The 26,799-nt window shown below is 41.4% G+C and overlaps 1 protein-coding gene across 18 annotated transcripts in view; it reads left to right on the top strand.

The window, feature by feature from the left end:
• Nucleotides 1–26,799, top strand: part of ZNF618 (zinc finger protein 618) — a 275,207-nt gene that overhangs the window by 156,084 nt on the left and 92,324 nt on the right. For 17 of the 18 annotated variants that reach the window (XM_019475707.2, XM_014602702.3, XM_019475706.2 and 14 more), the window contains exon 3: nucleotides 23,368–23,624. In XM_019475707.2, coding sequence (XP_019331252.1) covers nucleotides 23,368–23,624 — 257 coding nt within the window. Of the gene's footprint in view, nucleotides 1–2,351; nucleotides 2,455–23,367; nucleotides 23,625–26,799 lie in introns of those variants that run through there. The other variant, XM_019475708.2, reaches the window with a different exon arrangement.

Here is a 26,799-nt window from a genome sequence, read left to right as displayed (position 1 = left end):
TAAAAATGTCTAACAGTAAAATACGTAGAAAGCTAGACCTAATTGGTAGGAAGCCCTGTTCTTTAATGTTACTATCATTTTGAGTGGAAATTGTCAGGTGCTGTTCAAGCTCAAGGATGTTCTAAAGGTGGGTCGGTAGTTGTAGAAAATGGTCTTACTAGCAGTGTCTACACCAGAGACAGCGTGTAGATCTGGGACTACGGCAATAACCACAAGAAGGGTGTCCTGGCTTCAGGGTTCAGGGATTTGTTATGAGGAACAGGTCATGATTCAGCTATAGTGTTTGAAGGAGCCAAATTCTTTCTTCAGAAAATTGTCCTTTCAGATGTTATAATCAGTCAGTATAGGCCCCATGACCTACTCTTCCTCCCTTCATTTAGTATCTTCAGCTATGAAGCTGTGAGGGAACAGAAAGAGAGTCTTAGTGTTGCTGGGCATAAAAGAGTTAAAAACTAGAATTTGGCTGAGTTGTCTGCAATGATGTGTGTTGGACAGGTAGCAGTTTAGAGAGAGGCAGTTTTCTTTTAATGAAAATTCCACTCCTCTTTTGAAATGAATACATGTAAACCATTACAAGTAATAGTCCCACCCCCTCAGATGAGACAAGCTGCTATTTATGAACAAAGTCTTCAGTGCAGCTCCATCAAAATAAAATGCAAAGTCATCTGATAAAGGCCCATCTTCATGTCTTTCTAGGGTCTTCCCTGCCCTCCATGAGCCTAAAGCAAATGAAATGGCTTCTTAAAGGGAAGTTTAACTCTGATTTGTGCAGCATCTAAAATTTGGGGAAATATTAAAGATTCTTTCATATGTTGTGACACCGACTGGTTTGGGCTCTGTGTTTCCACTTTCTAAGGGCACCAAAACCTTTGCACGTGATCTCTTTTTTGGGTTGGTATATTAAACAGAATTGTCTCTTAAATCCTGCATAGGAAACATCCATATAGATCCTTGGTTACTGGTAATCTGTGGGGCAGGCAAAGCAATCCAAGATCTGGGAGTGATGGTCTCAGCCACTATGGGATTTTTTTTTAGATGACAGCTCAATCCTTTGTCCCCTTGTTGAACACGCACAGTGTTCAGGCCTTTGTTAGAATACCTGTGTAGTGCTGCCCGTTTCTGGAGTCTGTGCAGCTGTCTCATTGTCTCTTGTTGCAGTTCCCTTTCCATATCTCCACTTGTACCTGATTGATCATGTTCTCTTCAAAACTGTTTTGCTCCTGTGTTTAGCACTACATTTCAGATTAAGCATATATTTCAAGGAAGTCTTTCAAAGGTCCTTCTAAGGTCCCAATCTCTGGCAAGCTATATGTTTATTTTGGTTAATTTTAGATTATTTGATTAGTATATTGACAATCTTAGGTCTTTATTAAAACCTGGTATGATAAACAGTTGATATGCCAGTATTATAAAAATGTACATAACAGCAAAAAAATACATTAAGGTTGTAAATAACACACACATCTTAACAATGGGAGATTCTAAAGGTTTGGACTTCATGTAAACACTTGTAAATTCCAATTGAATTGGTAGGTTTCCCATAAGGAAACCTCATGTCCAGCCTCATGTATCTTTACATTCTTTACTGCCCTTCTGCCCCTACCTAATCATCTTCTAGGACAAGGGTATATAGTATACTACCTATGTTTAGTAACTTAAGGAGATATGAGCAGATGCATTCCCTTCCGACATCTGTTTTCCAAAAACTGTACAAATCACACTTTCAGGTTGCAGAACTGTATCCTAGAAGGAAGTAACTCTGAATCTGGTAGAAACCAAATGGGCAGGAGTTACTTGTATTATTCTGTGGCTAATAAAAAGTACCTCGATTCTTAGATACAAAAGGTGTTATCCCACTGTATGCATTATTGAGAGTGTTAATGAAGTACAGTGTCCAGTTCTGATATCCTTGCTTTAAGAAAATGATGAAAAGGTAGAAAAAGTTCAAAAAGAATTTTACAGGGAAGATTCAAAATCTAGGATATCTACCATACAGGGAGACACTAATGAAACTTGATCAGTTTGCTTGTTCAACAGAAGGCAAAAAGATGAATTGATCATGGTGATAAGTACGTAAATGGGCAGAAGACTTCCCAGAACTGGAGGGGTTTTTTGTCAAGCACAGATAGAATGAGACCTAATGGGTGGAAGCAAAGGACAGGCAACTTTAGAAAAAAAAAATATGGTGCATATTTTTTAGGATAATTAACCATTGGAACAAGACAGCCAGAGATGTGATCAGTTCTCTGCCAGTTTCCATCTTTAAATCACGACAGTGTCTATTTAAATATATTCTGTATAGGCTGGACACAAGAATTATTTCATGAAATTCTCTGGTTTGTGTTTTGCAGGAGGTCAGAGTAGAGGACCAATGCCGTTCCTTCTGGCATTCACATCTGTTGTTCTGTGAAGATGAATGTCTGAGAGCTGAAGCTAGACAAATTAAAACAAAAAGTAAAATGCTAATATATCACATTAAAAAAATTAATGGATTGCCCCCATTTCACTGTCTTGACTCTGCACTCAGATATTTCTTTGCTCCTTTGAGGTCAGAGAGAGAGAGAGAAGTGACCCAGGGGGAAAATGTGGACAAGATAGGTCCCCTGCTTCCACTTTGCTCCATCTCCTGCAGTGTTAGGCAGTGCATATGTGAGAGAGATTTGTTCTGTTGGCAGCAAAAATGGCTGCCTGGAGGAAAAAGCCAGCATTAATAATGCCCAAAGCAAGCCACTTAAGGTATATTTTTCAGTTATATTTATTTCACTTTGATTCATTTAATTCTAAAATTGGGGTGCTTTTACATCATTGCATCTTGTCCTATTCGTTGATCTTCCTTCACTTAAGGAGCTATAGAAATTGTGTTGTTTTTAAAATTGTGACTAATATCTGTAGGAGCAGCCTATCTCAACACAGCTATGTCCACTCATATAACTCACAGTATCCTAGAGGCTCCTTTCACCTTTCTGTACAATTACTGGCAAGGCCTGGCATTAGACTTGCCAGTTTCTGACTGGTTGGTGCCAGTGTTAGAAAGGCATGAATGCATGTTCCCTTCCACTTGCTGTCTTCTAGGATCTCACAGATGCAATTATTCTTTCTGTGCTTTATAAATTTTGGTCCTCCCAAGTGTCTCAAGGATCCTTAGCAGTGCCCGCTTTTGAACACAACAGGTGGCACCTCTTTTTCTGCATTGAACTTGAAAGTCATTATTGAGAAGTTAGTCACTTATTCTTGGGTCTCTTAACCTCATTGTTTTGAGGGAAAGAATCCAGGATGCTCCACTTCCAAAGGTAACAACACCTTTGGGAGTAAGTAAGGCGAGGGGCTTCGTTTTCCCACACACAATCACTTCTCTTCTCCTTTTGTGAGAAAGGTGCAGAGGAGCTGACAGTTCAAGTCAGAATCCCAACTGATCTCTCTTTACCCCCCAACAGGATGCTCAGCAGGATGTGTGCTGTAAAAATCCTCTCATTAGAAGCTATCTGAGTACACGTGCAATCACAGATCACTCAAAAGGGAGCACAGTGCACACATGTTTTTGTTGCTGCCTTCAGAGAATTACATGACAAATTATTCCTAGCTGGAAGAAATGTCCTTTATAATTGGGGTTTTTTCTCATTCTTTCATAAGGGAGGAGTGTGTGTTTTTTAAGTAGCTTTTAGTCATTTTCATTATTTATGAGAGTGCTTCTCCAGATCAGAAAAAGCAAAGTGAAAATGTTAGTTTCTTCTGGCTGCAGCAGCTGATGGGTCCCATTTGCTTTCAGTCATTGCCGGTTCCATTTATCACAGCCAGAAGGAATGCTCTCCAAAGATACAGACTGCACCAGATTGTAGCTCTTGGGTCTGTTCCCCTACTGGGAGACCAGCTGGGAAATAAACCATTAGCTTCACTGGGGGGTGTCACCTTTGTAATGGAGTTCCAGTGCCGCAACTGGCAGCCACTTCCTTTCTGTCCTTAAGTTCAGAAGACCCCCTTGGACTGCCTGTCCTGGTCTGCACTTGCTGTATGGCAACAATCAATTTATTCAACAACTACAGACTAAACTTTCATTCCTTAAATAATCGCCTCTGTGTCTAGTTGAGGTTCTGGCTTTCAGGCTGTCTGTGCAGCCTGGCCCAATGTGTAGAGCAGCCACGAAGATGTCTGGGGGACCATATGCCAGCTGCAGAAGTGGTCTAGCTGGCTCCCCTTCCTGTACCAGCACATCACCTGTATCAGAAACCTCTGCAAGCTGAGTGTCTGCTGTGGAATCTCCCCCTATGGCACACATCCACAGCAGGTGGATATCTTAGGGATATTTGCACTCCCTTTTAGTCATCTGAGCAGTACAAACAGGGCCAAAATGGGGCAAAAAATCTGGCCTACAGTCTTTGTGTAGCTGCCCATCTCTCATGCCTTGTATCCATGACAAGGCCTTAGGTCTTCTCAGCCTGTTGTGCAGGAAATGGTGTAGGACCAGGAGCAGGCCATAAGCTCTCCAGACCAGGAATGGTTTTGTGAGCAGGCTGTCATCTGCATCCTTTGTAATTCCCTGAGATGGTTCCCTTCCTCTAGAAAGCACTTTGTGACTGAAGCTGAAAAATCTTCATTTTGCTTGTATGTAACACCCGTATCTCAATAGCATTGGTGTACCCTCTTGCATGCTGTCTGAGCGTTCTGTCATTAACAGGCTAGGTCTTTGCCTTTATGCAGGATATCACAGGCTGCATTGCAGGACTTGAACCTAGGGTGGTGCTCAAGATTCAGCCTGACGAAGGGTTTTTGAACCCGAAAGCTTGCTTAATAACTATTCTCCAACCATTTGGGTTGGTCTAATAAAAGATATCAAATTCACCCAAGGAACCTTGTCTGCCTATATCCTTAGACCAACACAGCTACAACCTAAACCCCTGCAGTCTGTCAAGAGGTCTTTTTACCCCCGTTATACTCATATTTATAGAGTTTGTGCTGTGAAAGTAGATAAGAGGCCTCAAAAATAACAACTGGATGCCGAACTAGGTTCCTGTGCCAAAACTGGTGTTGCAGTGGTTGTGGCAGCTTGTTGCCCTTTGGCTGGTGGTGACCAGCTGGCAGTGGTTGTTATTTTGTGCACTCCCCAGCTAAGTCATCATCTGTAGCTGATGCTTGTGTAACCCGCCCATTTACACTACTGTGTTATGGAGCTACTATATAAGTGTATGACTCTATAACCTAATTATTGGCAAAAACTATAAAACACATTCTGGGAGTACTGAAATGTTTATTTTACACTTTTAAAATTTTAGTTAATGACCGCTATGTAAGAAGGCAAAACAATAGCTCTTTGGATAAAAACATTCAGACATACACTTGGAACAGAGAGGGAGCCTACCTGTCTCAAGGGTTCTGTATCCTGTCTCCACTGAAGACGATGCAAACCTTGTTTAGGGACGGATACCAAACAGTAAAAAGACTTCTCAAGAGAGGAATGGGATTGGCATTTGTCAAGGGCTGTGTAGGAAGATATGCTGACTGACCCCAGGATGTTGCTCTGTGGAGGAGTTCATAGGAAGTTAGACCTAGCAGGGAGCAGGTGTCTAATTATCTTCCAAGTTGCACATGCATGTACAGTCTACGCAGATGACATCAAACCCAGATGACCATGCTGCTGCAACATTATTAGTCCCAGAGAGCACTGCACTGCAGATACTGAATGGAAATCAAACCTGAAGAGATCCACACAGGAGTGCAGACGGCAGAGCCAGAGAATGGAACATTTGCATTATTCCAGTGCAGAAGCAATAACAATGCAAGGCTGGAAGCCTGGGGTGGGCAGACAGTCAGTGACCAGAAGGGCAGAAATGCAAATGCAGTTTAACTTGGAAAAACTGTCTGTCTGAAATCTAACACCTGCCAAACCCTTGGTTAATTCTCAGATATGGATGTCTCTGACAAATTGATCCCCTGATGTTCTCAGTACTCTGTCATGTGGTCTGGTATTGCTCCGTGGTGACGCAAAAGACCAGACCTGCCTCCCTGCTAGAGCAGAGCGAGATGTGCATTTCAAGGGGTGATGGTCTTATCTCTTTGCCATGGTACTTTGGAACACCTTACGGGTTGCTTGTCCACAACACTCGATGTTCACACTGGGAACTGTCAGCCTTTCAGAACCAATAGTGTTTCAAGATGTCAGAGAAAACATGAAAGTTTGCCAGCCCTCCTGAAAGAAAAATACATCAAGACTTATTGTCCTTCTCAATTGTCCTTGGAGCTGGAAAGTTGCTTTCTTTTGGTTACTCTTGCCAGAAACAAAACTTCAGAGATTAGTCTGTATAAGAGGAGAAGAGTGGCTTCAATGGTAGTTTTCTAGCGAGGCAGTACTCACATGCCATCCCAAGAAAGTTTGGAGCTGCCTTTCATCATTCTTCATCTGTAAGAAGAGGCGTTAGCTAGTATGTGGATGGAAAAGATCTGTTCTGTTAATAGGGTTGTGGGGTTTCAGAGGGACAGCAGCATCCTAGAATTACAGAGGTTGAGGATAAAAAATAGCCTCCTGGGTCACCTTATCCATTTCTGTGGAGCCACTGCATGACTGTTCCTTAATATTTTGATGTTTCACAGAAGTCTTCTATGAACCATTTTCCTTGTGAAAGGATTTTTTTTTCGTTTCCAAATATCAGAGCAAAGCTTGCTTTCTCCTAGGACTACGTATCTGATTCAAACTAATTCAAGAAAGTATACAAGTCCAGTGTTCTCCTGGCTTGATACTGTCATTGGGAAAACTAGCAGTCATCACTAGTAATAGGGCAGAAAAAGCTAATAACTGACATGAAGGGGAAAGAGACCAATGTAAAGAGCAGCATATGATGGGAGATTTCACAAACAATACAAAATAATTTATCTCCCAGAAGGCAAAGCTGAAATGAGTGAATTTAAGGCATTTGACACTTAGCCCTTGATTTTGTTTTTAAATTTGGACCAAGTTGGGCAGCTGGTGCCAGTAATACTGTAACTTGTATCACATGAATCATGGGGCTGTAATCTTGTTCATGGAACCTCTTTTCAAACTTTCAGCAGTGTTCCCTATACCACCTCTCTGAGCCCGTGCCCTGCATCAGCCCAGAGTCTGTGATAGGTAGCCCACACAGTGTTACATAAAGAAAAGGTGCTGTAATTTCTTCTTTTCAAATTTTTGTCTGACATGATTTCTAAAGGATTGTTTAAATTGTTAATTTTGGAAAATTTTACCCAGAGCAATATAATCCCTTTTGTTGGTAACATCTGGAATTCAGACTCCCAGGTTTGTTATGCATATGTGAAACTATATACTTCATTGACTATTTAAAGGCAGCCACATTTTGCTTGTTCTCTAAAATTAACCAGTATTAGCTCATGAAGACATCATGGATGCATGCCTGCATAAAACAGTGGCACCTGATTGACTGTGTCAAATGCGTGCCCAGGACCATCACAATGCCTATATCACCAGAGCTTTGAGCAGCTCAGATGGCTGCTGGACTAGTCCTTGTTTGATACATTCCATCATGTCCATTCATATCACCCCAAAACTGCATAAGTAAAAGAAGTAACCAAGATGTGCGGATACACAACAGCTGTACACTTATAGCAGTGTAAAAGGCAGATCATATTGGTGGAAACATGTCTGTGAACTCATTTAATAGATTTGATCATGAAATAAATAATAATTAAGAAAAGCACATTGCTTTCACTTTTCTGTGTACATTGTCAGTATGACAGGGGGCATATCTGAACCAAAAAGGTACAGTTGTTAGTCTCTGTCTGCCATTCCTGAAGTCCTCCAGTACCATATGCTTTCCAAACTTAACATAAGTACAGTAATGATTGGACATATAGTATGTGTGGGGAGGAGGAGAGGGGTAGGGGGAGGGAGCTGATTAATTTTTCTCCTTTCCTTTATATACTTGAATATATTTGGAAAATTATGGTTCTTGTGTGACCGTGGGTTCAGTCCAAGTAAAATAGACTATAGTGGCAGTTTGACTATAATTAAAACTGACCAATGCCTGGAAAGTCTCTTTAAGTGAGTTATTGAATAATGATTTTAATGATGATTTTTAAAAAGCCTTTTAAAAATGCAGTTATGAAAAGTAGTTAAAATTTAAGTTTTTTGGACTGCGTGCTTCACAACATGAAATAGTTTGTGAGGAAAGTGTCTGAGTGGTACACATTCAGAACTGAAAGGAAATGCAGCACACTTTCTCCAACTTAAAAGTGCATTTGCAGATGTTTGGTTCTTGCATTTTGGAGTCTCCTAGTCTGCATGATTTTGCCTTTCATTACTGCAAAATAAATTCTGGCCTGTGCAGTAAAATCCAGGTACCTCATGGTGAAAATAGAGAATTGTCAACTTCCTGAAGCTGTGAGACTCAGAGTATAGTGTCAGGAAGTGGTTAGGAAAAAAGAAATCTGAGGACTAGTCAGCACCCAGGATGCGGCTAGAGGTTAAGTAGGGAGTAATCCATTCTGATCTAAAAATATATATCAGTATCAGTTGTGGCCAGATGAGAACTCATTTGCTCTTGCCTGATTTTCAACCCATGGTTTCTGTGGGTTTTTGAGATTTTTAGAACAAAATTATTAAAACTTGAACTGCTAAGTCTTACTCCCCTTTCATCATCTCTGAGGGCTTATCTACACAGAAAAATCAGTGAGAAATAAATAAGATGTGAATTCGCAGTGCCCTAGCTACTCCACATTAAATCCCCATGTGGATGCTCTCAGTGGAATAAGCCAGTTTTCACTTTGCATGAAATAGGAGTGCCATCACAGGGAGTTCATGTGGAACAGTTGTTTAGCTGTAAATTTAGTTTCACTGTGTATTGACTAAAGGAATCCTTTGGCTGTGTAACCAATGAGAGAATAAGTGTGGTGTGGCTTGAATATCAAACATAACCATATGGTCCGTATCGAGAATACCATTTGCATGTTCTATAGATTTGAAATACATTTCTGCAGAACCATTGCAGAGTAGTTTCTGGTGTAAACCCTCAAGGGCAGGTTCAGGGTTTCTTAAATTATGGGATATTTACCTTTTTCTGTTCAAAGGCCTTCTGTCATTAAAGAACTGGTGTCTTGTGTATGATAAGTATGTGTTAATGTTTGGGGATTAGCGGCAGTGTTAGTAAAATAGCGTTGCTTTTTTAGCTGATATTTACACAGAGCTTAAGTGTATCCTTACCAGGTAAGATTAGGCAAGAGCTGGTCATCAGGGTCTGTGGAAATTAGCTTCTTAGCAGAAGTGGATAAACACGACCAGGGAGCGTGTAAAGCTAATCTGGGGGACTTTCAGAGTTGTCCTGATTTAGTCATTGTGAGAATCATATAGTATAAGGCCAGAAAATAAATTTAGATCGTCTAGTCTGACCACCTGTATAGCACAGCCCATCAAATTCTGCCATCAAGTTGCTTTTGGATTGAATGCAGCAATTTAAGAATTGCTAAGGTATACCTTCTGAGATCTGAAGACATCAAGTGGTGGGAGTTTGTTCCAATGGTTAATTACTTTCTAATTTGAATTTGTCTGGCTTCAGCTTCTAACCATTGATTCTTGTGATGCCTTTTTCTGCTGGATTAAAGAGCGCTTTAGTACCCAGTATTTTCTCTCCAGGCAGGTACTAATATACCCTAATCAAGTCACCTCTTTCTCCCTTTCTGGTAAGCTAAACAAATTGAGCTTTTAAAGTATCTGACTGCAAGGTATTTTCTGTAGCCTTTGAATAATTTTTCTACCTCTTTTCTGCCTCTTTTCCAATTGTTTTTAACAATCTTTTTGTAAAGTGTGCTCACCAAAACTGTATTCAGTATTGTAACATTGCTTTTAACAATGCTATGCAAAAAGGTCAAATCGCCTGTCCATCTTGCTTGCCACTTCCCAATTTGTGTTTGTCCAGTAATCACATTTATCTCTCATGGCCAGAATGTTTCACTGGAAGCTAGTGATGAGAAAATTGTCCATTGTGATTACTGTGTACTTTACAGTCGCTTCTTGTCAGAATACAAGTCCCTACTGTAGGTATGGCCTGCATTCTTTATTTCAGATGTATGACTTTGCACTTGGCTGAATTTAAACACATTTTCTTTAAATGAGCCTCATTTATTAAGTGATCTTGATGACTCTTTCTCAGCAGTGTAGTTCTTGGCCTTATTTATCACTCCACCAAACTGTTTGACATCTGCAGATTTTATCAGCATTGATTTTTATATTTACTTATGCTTTATGGATGTTGTATTATGCTAGTATTTTAAATCATAATGTCACATGCTACAAAGTCAAATGCCTTGCAGATATCTAAGCATGTTACATATGCACAGTTAAAATTATCAACTACACTTATGATCTCAAAAAAGGTTTATTGAACAAGGCCTTTTTTCCATAAAACCACTTGAAGTGGCATTCATTATATTCCTATTCTTTTTCAATTGCTTCTTGTTTCAGTTTTCCATTATTTTGGTCAAGACTGACGCTTGGCTTAGTCACTCAGGTCATCCCTTGTGCCCTTATTAGCATTTTTACACCTTTGGAATTCTATGTATGCAAGACAACCAGGCCTGCTTATCTAAAAATGTTTGTCTGTTTGTCCCTAATGAACATAAGAATTGTCATTTACTGGATCAGACCATAGGTCCATCTTGCTTAGTCTCCTGTGTCGCACAGTGGCAGGGAGTGGGTGCTGAAAGGGAAAGTGAACTTGGTACATATAACCAGGGTTTTTTCCACTTTCTCTCTCACTTGTAGCCTCCCAGGATTTAAGGTCTAGGAAGTTCTCGTTCAGAGCCTGTATCCCTAACTCCCACGCACAGTAGCTACTGATGCCCTTTTATTCCAAGAGTTTGTCTAATGCCTTTGTGAATCTGGCTAACTGTCAGCTTCCACATCTGGTGGCAATGAGTTCTACATTTTAATTACACACTGTGTGGAAACCCCCCCCCCCTTCCTTTTGTTAGTTTTAAACTTACTACCTACTAGTTTCATTTTGTTACCCCTAATTCTTGTATTGTGGAGATAGGAAATAATAAATCCCTTTTTTACTTTCTGATCACCAATTACTGTATATTTTTTTAATATAAGATGACCCTGATTATAAGACAACTCCCCTGTAATTACATTCTATATATGGAAAATTTATAAATTTGATATAATTTTCCAGGTATAGTATCTAATTTTTGGAGGTTTTTCTTAATCCCAGCCCCCATCTTTGGGTGGGCTCTGGAGTCAGTAGTGGGGCCAGGCATGCCTGTGGCCACCTGAGCCCATGAAGAGGGTGTAAGACCCCAGGGAGTGGGAGTAGTGGGGCCAGGCACAGCAAGCAGAGTGACACCTGAGCCCAGTAGGGATGTGAGATCCTGGAGACCCCAGAGGGGGTATATGTGGAGCCCCAGTAAGGTTAGGCCCCAGTGAAGTAGTAGAGGTGTGGAGCCCCAGTGAGGAGATGGAAGTGGAGCCCTAGTGAGGGGGAAACCAGAGGGCTGGGAGCCCAGTGCGTGTGTGTAGATTCGTTTAGAGTTGCCCCAGGAGGGGCCAGGACAAGCTTGGCCCAGGTCGGGTAAATGGCTGTCCACTACCCCAGTGAGAGTCACGGGAGAGGCCCAAAAGATGGTACATCTGCCACCCAAGGTGTGCGCTAGATAAAGCCTATGGCCTAAGAGGGCCACTCCAGGAGGGAGCAAAGCGGTATAATTGGCCGATGTGTGAAAGGCTCTGTGAGTGGGGGTGGAGCATGAGAGACCCTAGTGAGAGGGTGGTATGCATGCATGTATGAATGAGGCATGACAGTGAGGGCTAAGGTTGGTCCAACTGTAGGCCGGGAGCATTCTGTCACCTGGATGCCATCTGTGAGGCTTGGGCTGCAGTATAGGGGAGGATCAGAGCCACAGAGAGTGCCCCCTGGCTTCGGGGCAAGAATGGGCAGCCTCCTGCCTAAGTAGAACCAATTATGAAACAACAAGGCATGGCAGGCGAGTGAGGCAGGCAGCCCAGGAACAGGTGGGCAAGCCAATGGCAGACTGGCCCCAAGAAAGTCCCTTGTTACAACACCCAAAGAACTGTGCATGATATGCTGTGGTTGTCCACTCATCTACTTCACAAGAGTTTAACTCTCTTCCACAGAGGTCATTGTGGCACCTTCAGTTTCACTGTCACTATCTGTAGTATCACTTGCTGTACTTATTAGTTCCATTTCAGAATCAGATTGAGGCAAATCTGATTCAGAAGTACTTGAACCACATCCTCTTTTGCTAAAGGATAGTTTTACCAATGAGTCTCTGGGCAAGGGCAACTTATCATCACACTGCATCTTCTTCACTAATTGTGCTTCTGACTGATTCTCCAGAAGCAAGAGGTTTTAAGAAATAGAAATAAGCTTAGTGGTGAGTTTGTTTGTTAGTCTGTTCCTCTTTTTTGTCTTGATTGAGCTGAAAACCTTCCAGTTCCATTCACAAGAAGCTGCTGTTGGTGGAATTCTTAGGATCCTTAAAGCAATCCTGGACAACAGTCAGGTGTTACAGTATCCCTTCCACCATGTGAGAAGAGACACATTCTCTGCTGCCCACTAAATTATGTTTTTGCTCCGAAGTTTTTCTTTTGTGTGGTACTCGGCAATGTCTGTCATCGTGGCTATTTTGTCAATGTTGGGGACATTCTTAGCTACTTCCATAATTGTATCAAGAGCAGTACATAATGCATCTTCTGATAAATGTTGTCCTCTGTGTTGCGGATCCAGAAGGTTTGCTGCCAGATGAACTGGATGAGAACAAAGCTCAGATCTCTTAGTAAACATTTGTTTTACTACTTATTTTTTGCATAGAGGTGAAGGCGGCAAAAGCTCAATTAGATTTTCATTCAGTTGTCTGAATCTCTCTGGAATATTTGAAAGGCTTGGTGTATTTCCTTCAAGTTTCTTGATAGCCACTGAAACTGGTAGTAGCAAATTGAATGCTCCTTGAACTCGAACCCAGAACACATCATTGTCAAGAATCTGCTTCCTAATGTTCACGGGAATAATCTGGGATACTGTGTCATCTATTGAAGCACACTGCAAACAGTTCTTTGTGCACAGCAAACTATGTAAAGGCTTTGTAGCCGAACCCCACCTGGTTTCTCCTGGCAATAAAAGTGCACTTTCTTTCCCCTCCTTCTCTTTCTGTAATTTCTTCAAAGTCTGACTAGCAACATGATGATTGTTGAATACCTTCACAACCGCTTTGCAGTTTGCCAATATTGTCTTCATTGTATTCACACTTACTATGTATGTCCTTTGCCAGAAGATTCAACCCATGAGCAAGACAGCCAAATATTATTAAATGAGGATACTTTAATATTTGCTGTGCAGCTTTCATGTTACTAGCATTACCAGTTACAAGGGCTTGTACCCTGCAGGAACCTTCAGTTTCAATCTATTCGCTCGGTAATCTGGCTATGTATTTACCTGCATCACTAGAAGATTTGGTAGCAATTGCTTTCAAGAATATTGGTTCAGGTGTTGCTAACATAATGTTCAATAAAGGATTTTCTTGTATATCACTCCATCCATCTGACATCAAGGTCAGTGATTCTGCTTGGGCAATCCTTTAAATAACCATTGTATGAAGTCTGTCATACTCTATCTAAGAGAGAATGTGATAAGCGATAACATAATGGTAACTTATCTGATGGGAGAGAATTAGTTTGTAATGTATGGAAAGAGGTGTACCATTTGCAAATATAGCTCGAGCTAATGTCCATCTGCTTTTTCTTGATCTTCTTTTGACATTTTGCCACAAAGCTTGATAAAAAGCTGGACTGTCTTGAACAGCTACTCGTGATGGATTGCCTATCTGGTGACAGTGATCTTGAAAGTGAGGACCCTGCTGCTTCTTCCCCCAGACCTGGTAGCTCAACATTTTCATTTTCCATTTTTTGCGAATCTGCTATTTCACTTGAGCTACCAAGTTCTTGCAACAAAAGTGGGAAAAGATTTTTTATTTTAGCCTATTCTGGTCTGGTGTCTTCCATCAGAAGAAGTGGCAAGGAGCTTTCTTCCACTCTCCCTGCCAGAAAAAGTACCCTGCTGCTCAACTTGCTGCTCAGTTGCCCTGGGACTGCAGAGCCAAAGGGAAGTATAGTCTGGCCTCTGCTCTCAGCCAGTGGACTAAGCTTACTCTGCTGGGTTAAAATAGTTAGCTATTTATGTATTTTGTAATTTAAAAAAAAAATTATTGTTAAGCCTAAGCCACTTTTGGTGCTTAGTACAAGCAGAAAAGCAGGATACAAAAATTTAAAATAAACACATAAATAAATAAATAGATAAATAAATAAATAAAAGTCCAGAGTTGCATTAACAACTTTTAAAATTACAATTATTTAAAACAATAAAAATGTTAACCTAAACCAAGGGTGGGCAAAATGTGGCTCGGGGGTTGGATGCGACCCGCCATGCCATTCTATCCAGCCTGCTGGGCCCCTAAAAAATTTAGAAAATTTATATTGATCTGCCCTGAGCTGCCTGTCATGCAGCCCTCAATGGCTTGCCGAAACTCAGTAAGTGGCCCTCTGCCCAAAATAATTGCTTGTCCTGGGTCTAAACTGTGTGTTGTTTAATATAATAATTTGTTTAGTTGCATAGGATTCCTAAAGTAGACTTTTCTTAGATGATGTTGTTCCACTACTTCATTGTATTAGCTTTCTGTATATGGCTTGTACTCTTTCAGGATAGTTTCAACATGTTGTTAAATGTTTCTTCATTCTTGTTGTGTTGTTAGCATGCTCCTGCCTGCAGTATTGACATCTATAATGATGCCACACACTAGTTTTTTTTCTGATTAGGCATTATTTTGACTACTTCAAACCAAAAGCACTAAAAAACTAACAGACCTTATGCAAACACTTCAACTTCCCCAAGTCAAGAAAAGAAACGAGACACTGCTCTGTGTGTTTGCTGAACTGAAAGTGAAACAAATTAATCACAGTTTTAGTTTTGGTTTTGCTTTCACTTGCAGTCTGAGATGAAATAAGAATTTTAGCTTTGGTTTTGATTTGACCTGCACAGACAATTAGGTGAATTCATAACTTGATTTTTGGTTTGGATTATTATGTGAGTGTATTTACCCTCCTGTTTACAAATCAATAAAACATATATGTATTCTCTCATACACTTCCTAGGGATAATCACCTGAAAAACATTAATTACAACTTTGAAACTGCCAAGCATCCTAATATTGTATTGGCATCCGTTCATTGTTACTAATGAACTTTATGAAACAATGAATTTTTAGAAATGGAAGATTTCCCATGGAAAAAAAAGCACTGGAAATTTTTTCACCCTGCATCTCTGCTTTTAAATTTGAGAGGCTGACCATTTAACATGATAGAGTTCACGATTACTGCTGGCATTATGCAGATGGAAAACACTCGTGACAGTCTTTGAGATATTTGGTTTGAGGTGCCACGTTAGGCAGTACTCTTACATCAGTCTCATGTCTCTATCAAGTGTGAGTTCCAGACTTGAAAAGTCATGAGTTTGGGTGGCAAAGGCACTGTCATCAGTGTAAACAAATTTCCATGAGTCAGGCATTGGCAAGTCATTAATGTACGGGTTGAAAAGGAGAGGCATTGGTCCTGATCCCTGAGGAAGGCCATTGGTTTGATGTCTCCAAGAGCTAGTTCATTTGGCCAGGTGGACTCTAAAGTGTCAGCCATGTAGTAATGGTTCAACTAGACGAGTGGCCCAGTCTGGCAGAATTCCCGATATTTTTGCCAGTAGACTGATATGCCAGACAGTATCATATGCTTCTGTTAAATCAAGGAAGACACCAGCCCTCATGTTTTTCTGAAAGCCATTTTCAATAAAGGTGGTTAAGGCTAGAATTTGATCACAAGTGCTCCAGCCACGGTGGAATCCCACTTTGTCTGGGCTTAGAGCAGAATCAGTTACTGGAGAAATACATTGCAAAACTAGTCTCTCAGGTGTCTTGTAGCAGATGCTCAGGAGGGAGATTGGTTGGTAACTTGCTGCTAATTGTGGGTCTTTGCCAGACTTGGGTAGGCCAATGATTTTGGTTCAGCACCATGCTGATGAAATTCGTCCTTCATGCATAATACGGTAGAAGAAAAGTCAAAGCCAATTACGAGTTTGAGGACTGAGGTGTTTCAGAAACTGGATGTACATTGTCACAGCCAGTTGCAGTGACAGATTTTAATTTGCATAGCACAGAGTTGAGTTCTATTGGTGAAAAGGTTTATGGAGGGATTTGGGTTCTGACCATTTTGATGGAAATGATGCCATTCTTCATGTTTTTGCTCAAAATTGTTGGGGGAGGGGTGTGCAGGGCAGCTCCTGCCTATTTCAGAAGGTGAGTGGTGATTGCATTGACTGACACAGATGGTCAAGTTTGAGCAAGGGGACTTTGAGCCACTTCCAGGCAGCAAATGAAGTCCCCGACTCCTCTGACTGGCGTGACGAAATTAAATTGTGAAGTTGAGTCCTCTCAGCAGTTGACAAGCAGCATCTCAGGTGCTTCAAGCAGATAATCTGAGATATCTGGATCTCCATTTTTTTCATATCAACTGGGAGTTGCAGGCCAATGTGGATGAGTGATGGACGGTGTTGGCTGTGTGGAAAGTCATTGAGAACAATGCAAGATGCTGGTTGTGGGTGGTTGTTGACTGATGTAACCCAACATATGTCAGAGGAGTAATCTTGGTCCCATCTTGCTGAGTGGAAGGTGCCATACTGTTTACAGAGTCATGGGTCAGGGTAAGGTCATTGCTGGGTGCCCAGTTTTGGAACAGGTCACCATCTTCATTTGAGTGTGAGTAACCCCAGTCTGTGTGGTGGCTCTTAAAGCCACCAACATATATGGCTAGGTGGGGCAGAGATGAAAGAGGACAGTTCCCCTGAGTTTTGCTTGGTGGTTTATCAGCATTTGCGATACTGAAGCTTCCAACCTGTATGACATCACAGTGAATAGTTGATAAAGTGTGAGTTGCCTCAAAAACGTTGTTACAGATGTAAGATGCTCTCCTGTATTTTGCATGAAGGGTGTAGCATATTGGATCAAAACCATTAACAGTAAAATAACCATCTTCGTCCTCTTCAATGTGCATCTCCTCAAGACAAAGTATGTCAGCTTTATGGTGAATTGCATAGAACTGATTATGGAACACATTGCTGCTGAAAGACCCTTAACATTGAGTTGGAGGATTTGAAGTGCTGGGCCAATAGCCTGAAAAGCCATCTGGTTGGTTGGTTGGCCAGGAGAAACACCACTGATATCCATAGCTGATTAACTAGGATTTGACAGTTGTCTGATTTGGTCCACTAGTAGCATCATTAGTTTCATCGATGGTTTGACTACGACAGGAGCGCTGATGCTTTGCCTCCCAATCTAGCTATAGTAATTTGCCATAGACTTAATTCATCCGTAGTGTTCCGCATTCTCAGTTTTTTTAAGTCATTTGGTTTTTACTGATTTACACCCGTTTTTCAGTTCAAATCCCTGTTAACCGGCACGATTTGACCAGGGATTTAATCTGATCTCTCTCTTTCTATATATATAGAAATATATTTTAATTTAAAAAAAAAAACCAGGTAGGTTCTCATCAGCATGTTTGTCCAATATGGGCCATTTATTTTATAGTCATGTTGGCTATATTTAATCAACTTCGTAGTTGGTTTCTATTACCAAGCACATGCTGCTTTTAGCAGTGGTTCAAAGATGGACAGTGTATTTAATGCAGTTTCCTTGTATGTGAAGGTAAGATGAGATTTTTTTTTCAGGATGCTGATCGGTGTGGGGCGACGACCTTATTTTGTATTCAAGTAAATATGATAGTACCTTGAAAACCCTTATCATGCCCCCCTCAATTTTCTCTTTTCTAAACTGAATAGGCTTAGCCTCTTTAATCTCTTCTTATATGGAAACCCCTCCATACCACTGATCATCCTTGTTGCTCTTCTCTGTACCTTCTCTAGTTCTTCTATATCCTTTTTGAGGTGGGACCAGAACATGGCACAGTATTCAAGTTGTGGATGCACCATGGATTTCTAAAGTGGGGAGGGGGGAAAGTTGTGGATGTTGCTTAGCATTTTACTCAAGTACAAATGGAATGCAAGGGGCTTCATCATCCTCATATGATATGAGGTGATCATCCAATTTATTTTAAAACACAGAACTGAGATAATTATTAAACAGTTTTAGTGTTTCTACCTTAATAGTGTTACAACCTTTATCTAGTAAATAGGCCTATGATTTCTTTTGTTTTGATGCACTTAAAATAATTCCTTCTTAGTGCCTCTAGCCCTGTGAGGGATGGATACTTGCCTGATGTCTTTAGCTTTCCTTATCAATTTTCTGCACTTTATAGCTTATAATTTAGATCAATTACTACCTGTTTGCTCATTTTTCCTCTTCAGTTTTTATTTCTAATTGTCTTCAGTTTGCCACTGACCATGGCTTTCAGCCATGTATTCCTGTTTCCTGATGGCTGGTGTTTTTAGCCACCTAGCAGAGTTACTTTAAATAATTCCTGATTTTTCATTCATATTTTTCTATCTAATTTTTTTATCAGTAATAAATGCTCTGTGTGATTCTCAAGAAGACTTGGGAGGTCGGAGAAAGTGCCTCTTTGAATAGGGGTTTAGGTTGTAGCCATGTTGGTCTAAGGATATAGGCAGACAAGGTTCCTTGGGTGAATTTGATATCTTTTATTAGACCAACCCAAATGGTTGGAGAATAGTTATTGAGCAAGCTTGAATAGGGGGAGTTCAGGGATAACTCTTTCAATTTGGGGGTTATTAATTGTGCATTTCACTACTTAATGAGGATAAGGGAAGGATATTATACAATGTCTGGAAGCTCCAATGGGACTGACCCATTTGAAATAGCAACTTTATATCCATGTAGGAGGATGTGCAGTAATTGTTATAGATGATTATTCTCTTGGTTCATCTGCTCCTCTTGCTTCCATCCCCTTCACTCCCACCCCCTGTACATTTTTTCTTTCACTTATGAGAATTACATCTTGATCTGCCTATAATCTTCCTACCAAGTGTTATAGACTAGTAAGACAAGGTGCTTTGGGTGAATCTGATAGCTTGTATTAGACCAACTTAAATAGTTGGGAAAAAATGTTTAGCAAACTTTCGGGTTTAAAAACCCTTAGTCAGGTTGAGAAAGTCTCTGCAGTTGGTGTATACTCTTCCTGGATCGGATGAACCTTGTTTACCTATGTTCGGAGACCAACACGACTACAACTTACACCCCCATAAGCCAGTAAAGGATTCATTTTAGCATATATTTGTTGGTATTTTGTCTTGTCTTTTTTAAGTAACCCAAGCAGTGGCTCTCCCTCTTCTACCCTTTTTTGCATTCTAGTAGATCACATCAGCAGGGATCCAGGTTTTCCATTCGCCACAGAAAAACACTGAAATACCCTGGATTTTCTCCTTTAAAGAAGAAAAATGTGAGAAACGGTGGGTTCCCCCTGCATGCTGGCAGAGTTCCAGCCTGCAAGGGCTGGGGGGAGCAGGAGGAGAGTGATCAGGCAGGGGTGCCATGTGCATGTGCACTTGTACACATGCACATGGCTGCTAGGCAGCCTGGAGAGCAGCTCCCGTAGGTAAATCTGGCGGTGGTGAGGGCGGTGGGGTAAGGATTGAGGCCCCCATAGTGAGGGAGGGAGTTGGGTAGGGCTTGTCCTGGGACTGGGCTGCTGCCCAGCCGGGGCAGTGCATGTGCCTGGTTGCCTGGGGCCATGTGCAGCCACAGGGCCTGCGCGGGGAGCGGGATAGAGCAGCAGGAAGTTCTGGGGCGATATGCAGGGGGACATACCCAGATTTGTGCGCAGGGTGGGTGCAGGTTGCTCACTGTGGACTTGTGGCTCCCTGTCCTGCTGCCCTTGCCACGGGGCCTCCACGGCCCGGAGGGTGGGACCCAGTACAGCAGGGCGGAGTGGGGTGGGGAAGCTTGGTGCTGCTTCCGTGAGCTCTGCAACGCCATGGCAAGGCGCCCCCTGCCCACCCAGCAGCAGTGGGGATGTCAGTGTGGAGTTGTGCCCCTCTCTGCTGCTTGGCAGGCAGGGACACCTCTTCATGGCAGCGCAGAGCTCCCAGTGGTGGCAACAAGCTTCCCTGCCTGGTCCTGCTCTGCCCTGCCATGCCGGTCCTGCCTGTGGGGCCCCGGAGGCCCCAGGGGGACAGAGGCAGAGCAGGGAGTCCCAAGCTCACAGTGGGCAGCCCACATCCACTCCCCCAAAGGGCTCCCCTCTGGCTGTGCCACCCTTCGGGGAGGGGAGCTGGGTTCCAGGCTCGGCTCTGCCGCAGCAGCCACTGCCTCACTCAGGCAGCAGCGGGGGGTCAGGCGCTGCTGTGCGGGTAGGGGACTGTGGACCTGGGTCCCTGGTCCCGTAGCCCTGGCAGCTGGGGAGGAGTTATGGGTGGGGAGTGAGGGCACCAGCAGGGGTGAAGGGGCTGTGGGTTGGTAGTGAGGGGCAATGGCATAGGCAGGGCACCAGCATATCAGGGTTGCTCAGCGCCACAAAGCAGTTGTGGGGGAGGGCAGGGAAGCCGTGGCTGGACCTGCATGCTGGTGAGTGAAGGGAGCAGAGGGAGCTTGGATTTTCCATGAAGAAAAACCCAAACTCAAACGTCAAAATGTATAGGTATTTATAATTTATTTTATTATAGTGATTGAGGGTCTGGTAGGCTTCCAAATTGCTTTAAAATTGTAAATATATCAATAAAATATTGTGTTCAACTGGTACCTATATATATATATATAGTGGCATTTCATTTTAATCATGGAAAAATATGGATTTTGGAATTTTTCATCAAAGAATTTGTGGGGTCCCCCCCTTAAACCAGATAATTTGTGATTTTTAAACACAGAAAACCAGGATCACTGGTCATCAGTTAGATATCTGATTTATCTGATATTCAGCCTAAGCTTTCTTGTTCCTTATATTACCAGATACTCCTAGTTGTAACAACACTTTGAGCTATTCTTGGCAATTTTTCTATCTTTGTGGTGTTTCTGTCCTCTCAGTACTTTATAAATTGTTATTATGGTTCTCAGTTTATAGTCTTTGACTAGCTGAATTATGTTGGGTATATGTCCTTATAAACTGATCCTGTAAAATTCTTTCTTTCTTTTTTTGCTCGTGTTAGGATTATTTCATCTCTGGTAATAAGGTGCTGAAGACTGGTGATAGGAATGGTTTTAGCACAGTCAGGCAGATTACATTCTGATCCCCTGTCTGAAGCCCAACATTGCTCTTTCTTTTGCTTCCATATCACATGAAAAAGGGTAGATTGGACTTGATGCCCATTGTCAGTCATAGGTTTTCCAATTTTAAGGTTTCCAGGTTTCTTCCTTCTGTTGAGGATATGTGCTTTCATAAAGGCTCTTTTCCTCCAAGACATTATTAGTTTTGTTTTTTCAAAAATTGAATCTCATGGTGTTTCCTTGTCCTGTTTCTACATTCTCCTGATCCTTTTGCACTTTCCGTAGCCTCTCTGTTCTTTGCCTTTTTTCACAGTGTAGTAACAGTAGTAGTAGCAATAGTTTATTTCCACTTTTTGCTGAAGCAATACAGTAAAATTGACAATAAAATTATATGTAATATAATAATACAAGTATATCATGTAGGGTTATTAGTAAAAACATAGAAGACTACACGTTCTGTCAATTTAAAAGACATTAAAATAGAGCATGACATACAATGATAGAAAAATAGATAAAATGAAACAATACCTAATACTAGAACAAAAGAATAAAAAAGAGGAATATTATTTGATTTTGACTCTTGTTCGTGCAAGTAATGCCAGTACACGCAGGGAGTATAGGTCAGGCTGTAAATTATTAGAGAGAAGCCAAACGGTTTTTTTCTCATTAGCCCAGTATTTAAAGTTTTCCACCAATGAAGAGATCCAATTTTCCCTTATTTCTTCAACAAATGAGACCACAAATAGTGGTTTAAATCATCTGTCTCATTTTTCCTGCAAGAACATTTATGTCTGTGTATGGGGTCCAGTACCACCTGTCCATAACAGCTGCACATCTCAGTTTGAGTGAATTGTAGTCTAGTAATGGTCTCTTGTTCATAGTTTTGTACTTCAGGTAAGTAGATTTCTGGGTCAAAAGACTGCTTTTTTAATCTCCAAAAAAGGAGATTTTTAGAAGATCTCACTTCCTGCATATCTGTCTGCATGCTGGCGTCTTTAATTATTAAATTTATATTTGTTTTAAGTATAAGAGTAATATTGGGTCAGTGACTGTCAGTACATTTCCCAGGCCATTTTTATGGAGGAGAATGTAGGTGTTATTTAACTATCCTAGTAGTGGGGGGTTTTTTTGGAAGAGGAAAGACTTTCAAGGTGTACTTTGTAAGGTATTTAATAGGGATACAGGCTCTAATTTTTATCCAATATTTTATCATTCTTAGTTTTGCTAAACTGCTCACATGAAGCAACACCATATCAGATCACATGAGCACCCAATTGTAGAACATGGTACAGATAAAAGCTGCCTTAAAAGAATTTATAATTTGTTTCTATTTTTGAATGAATTATGGCATCAACACCCCATACTTCCTCTCCATACAATAAAATGGACTCTATCTTAGATCCATAGATCTTTAATGCTTTCAGTATCATCCTCTTACCAATCTTAGTATAAAAGGATAAAACTCCACTCAAAGCTTTTTTTTTTTTTACTTTAATGCTTACATTTTTGTGTGTTTATTCCAGCTCTGTCATGTCATATCTGAATTTCATCTTTTCCAGGTAATTAATGTAAGTTTTTAAATAATCCTAGGCAAAACACTATGGTTGGAGGGCTGCACTGCAGCGAAGGATTGCAAAGGAAGAAACTGCACATTAGTAGGAGAAATTCAGAGAAGAGTCTTTCGAATGAGGGTTGCTCAGGATAATCAGCATGTTAGGTTCACAGACTCTGTTTTTTGAGCAGTTCTGAAGGTTTGTAAGGGTTGCAAAATGCAAAGATCAGGAGCAGATTTTATTTTATTTTTTTTGTCTGGACAAGCGTCTTTCCTTTGATAGGCCAAATACTGATGTGTGCTGGAGGCAGGATCCAGGACTTGAGAGACCAGTGGTCTGATCTTGCATAGCAGATCTTGTGCTCTTATTTAATGGGTTGGTATTTTTCATTGTGAAGGTTGTTTATAGTGATTGAGATTGGGTCATGTTTTACTAACAAAATTTCCTTACTTTTGAGAAGTAAATTAAAATTTAATAGGACATTTATCACAAATGCACATACCTACACATGTTGTCATTTTAAATCCCAAAGTCTCTTAGATTAGGTATCTGTTACTTATAAAAGGATACCTTGAAATGAGAATTTCCATTTTCTCCTGTTTCTCCTACTCAGGGAGCGCTTGAAGAGAAGTCCAAAGAGCCCGAAAGCAGAGGGCTCTGATTCTGTGACCTCCCAGTCTTCTCCCAGTGAAGAGACTGGAATGATGACTGAGGTGAAAGTGAAAACAGAGGTACCAGATGACTATATTGAAGAGGTGATCTGGCAGGATGACACCAAAGATTCCAAGAAGAACATAAAGGATGGGCCAGGAGATGTGCCAGCAGAAATCTGTGTAGTGATTGGTGGGGTCCGCAACCAGCAGACACTCGGTAAGCTGTCATCTAATACACCTGTCCTGATTGATTCCTTGTTTTCCAAAAAAGCAGGTCCTTCAAGGTTTGGCTCTATCATATATCTCTGAGCTGAGTTTTTAAAAGTTTCTCTGTATCCTGCCACAAGGTTATTCAGCATCTCTCCCCTTACTATAGTTGTGCTTAAAGACCAGGTCTACATGGTTCTAGGCATTGCTCACAGGCATATGCAGAGCAACAGACAATCCCTGCTCTAAGGATTTACAGCCTCAATAAAGAAGCTAAAAGGAGAGAGAAAGGGAAGAATAACCCTCCTTATTTTACATGGGGAAGTGAAGTGAAAAAGAAACTAGATGACATATGCAGTGGTCATATATGAAACCAATGAGTATATAGGAAAACCAATGAACATATACAGGAAAAAAAATAGTTGAAAAAAAATAGTTGAAACTGGAAAACTTTGTAGTTGTTTTTGACAAAATTGACCAACCTTCCTCCTTAGTTGAGCAGAAGCATTTTCAGATTTAATTCAGAATGCTTGGGGGGGTTATGAAAAAAATGCTTTCCACAAAAACTTAATTTAGATAAAAAGAAAAGTTTTCTATTAAAAGAAATTGAGAAGTGCTGTCAAATGTCTCACAGGTCACAGGACAGATTCCCCATATCTAAAATGGAACTGCTTCTGCCACCAGTTCAACAAGTCTTAACCCTAAGAACAGTTGCTGGTATAAGGATGCATTGCATTTCATAGAATGAAGGAGGCCTGTGGTTCTCAACCTTTTTAAAACTTGAGACGCCCCTTGGAAAATGCCAGCCTTGTGCTTTCATGCATTTTTTGACTGTGATAGAGCAATTCTTCTGTTTCAAAGAACTCAGAAAGACCAACACAAGTCAGGAAGTTTTTGATGCTCAGGATTCCTATTTCAAATCCCTGGGTTTAGTTTGTGAGTCATGTGCAGGTATATGCACACCTATCAGTGCTAATATCATGCATTACACTTAAAAGGATCTCACTGCAGCACCCTGGTTGAAAATCACTGAGGTAGACTGTGGCGAGAGTACCACATTAGCTTGAAGGGGCCAAGAAGGAAACTGATTTTAATTGCCTTGGGTTACTTTCATTTAACTTTTTTACAGTTAACATTGTGATTTATACCTGCACTACACTAGGTTTTCCCTGTTAAGCTCACAGTCCTAACCCTCCCTGCCTTTAAGTGAAACCTTAGACCTCATCATTAGCCAGGGACAGACTGGAACTGGTTCAAGAGTGTTTGATGTTCAGAATCCTTGCTCACTGTATTCACCATCCCTTCTTCAGCTATGGCAGCCATTATACAATGAAGGACAGAGGCAGCAGCGACCTAGTAGGCCTGGCTGGCATTTGGATATGCCAGGCTTTCACAGCCTAATAGGAGAAAGCTGTTGTTTAACTAGGGAAGGGATGAATTAAGTGACATACTACAGTTATTTACACAATAACTTGATCCACTTTAGCATGGTTCCAGGTTGGTAGAAATTATTCTTAGAAGTTCAAGGGCCAGATTAAGGGGCACAGATAGCCCATGCTTCTCCACCCCCTGAAAGAATGGAGGAGTACAAGGCAAAGTCAGCCACGTAATACTGTTGGCAGTGCTGGAGCCCCAGAGATAATACTTGCCTACCAGCAGGCAGGGGTGAACTGGAGAGAGAGAAGGCTCTTGAACAGAGGAAACAAGTAACCTCTACCATAACAGATACCACTGCTTTGGCAGTGAACCGTCTGTCCCCCTGCAACATCACTGGCTCCAGAAGCTAGAGTTTAGGAGTCCATAATGTTACAGTTTGAGAACTGTGCATGAGCTCCCTCTGCTGGCTATGCACTAGCAGCTATCCCACGAACACTAATCCTATGATTTCTACAAGTGTAGTCAGCGGTAAGCAACCATTTCTAGCTGCAGGCCCAAACAGCCCAGCCTGGGTCAGAGGCAGGTGCTAGGGCCTGGTCACTGCCACAGAGTTGCCTCCGCAGCAGCACAGAGAGAGTGCCTGCAGCCGAAGCCCCCCCCCAAATATTGCCAAAGCCCCCACATCCACGGACTGGATTCAACGGTTCCACGGGTCCAATCTGGTCTCCAGGCCGTGGGTTGCCAGTTCCCATTCTAGATAATATTGACCACAGTAGTGTAAAAACCAAAAAAAGACACAGGAGGCAGCCATATTGGTGTTTCCTGAACTTGGACATAGCAAAATGCCATGGTGACCAAATGCAGGAGACTTGGGGAAAGCTGCATAGCCATCTGCAAGGGGAAGCCGTGTGGCGACGGAAGGGGGGAAGATGCTATTTTCAAATTTGAAAGTGGGTATTAGGAACATGGAAGTGGCCTCCTGCGTCATTGGATCAAGTCTCCTGCATTAACCAAAGGAATACCTAAACTCACCACTTCAAACTCACTTAAAATTTCAAGAAGCAATATCAAAAATGCTGAGAGTATCCTGTAACATTAAAAGTAATAAGGAATGGACTAAAAAAATCTCCTAGCTAGCAATTCCCCTTTAAATGAATTGGGCATCATATTTTGTATTTTATACCCTTTTATCTGGGTTTCTTTAAAGCCAACTCAATCCTGAGGCAATTGGCAGTTAGCTCCAATTCCATTGTGAAAGGAGGCCCCGTAAGTGCATCCATTCATCCAGCCATTCACATGGTTCTTGTTCAGTTGGGAGGTGACACCCAGATTTGCTCTGAATAACTTTTCTGTTTGGCCACCAAATACTGCTCTCTGTGTGAACTGCAGTGCACAGATATCAGTTCCTTGTGGTTTCTCAAGCTGGCTCCTATTCAGGTTTTCTGCATCTTCCACTTCCAGTTACTCCCTCACAAACACCACAAACAAGTAATATTTCCATAGCTGCAAAGTCATCTCTGCAACTTTCAATAAAGCCATTGCTGCCTGGCAATGTACTGCTGCTGTTCTTGGACTGTGGGATCCAGGCTTGCTAATAGTTTATGGCTCTAACCCTTCCCTTTCATACCTTTTAAGGGAAAGCTGCTTCTTATCTGCTGCTGAATGAGGGTTTTTCCATAAGGCCTCCCTTGTCAAACCTTGATGGTGAATTGATTCAGTTGCCCACTGTAGAAATTGCTAGAGCTGCAATCACATGGAAGGTAGAGGCAGGGTGATTGTCTTCATGGAGATTTGAACTTGGGCTGTTT

Source organism: Alligator mississippiensis, chromosome 12 (assembly GCF_030867095.1).
Source record: "Alligator mississippiensis isolate rAllMis1 chromosome 12, rAllMis1, whole genome shotgun sequence".
NCBI classification, from domain to species: domain Eukaryota; kingdom Metazoa; phylum Chordata; order Crocodylia; family Alligatoridae; genus Alligator; species Alligator mississippiensis.
Note: the sequence above shows the minus strand (reverse complement) of the source record. Positions and strands in the feature narration are given on the sequence as shown.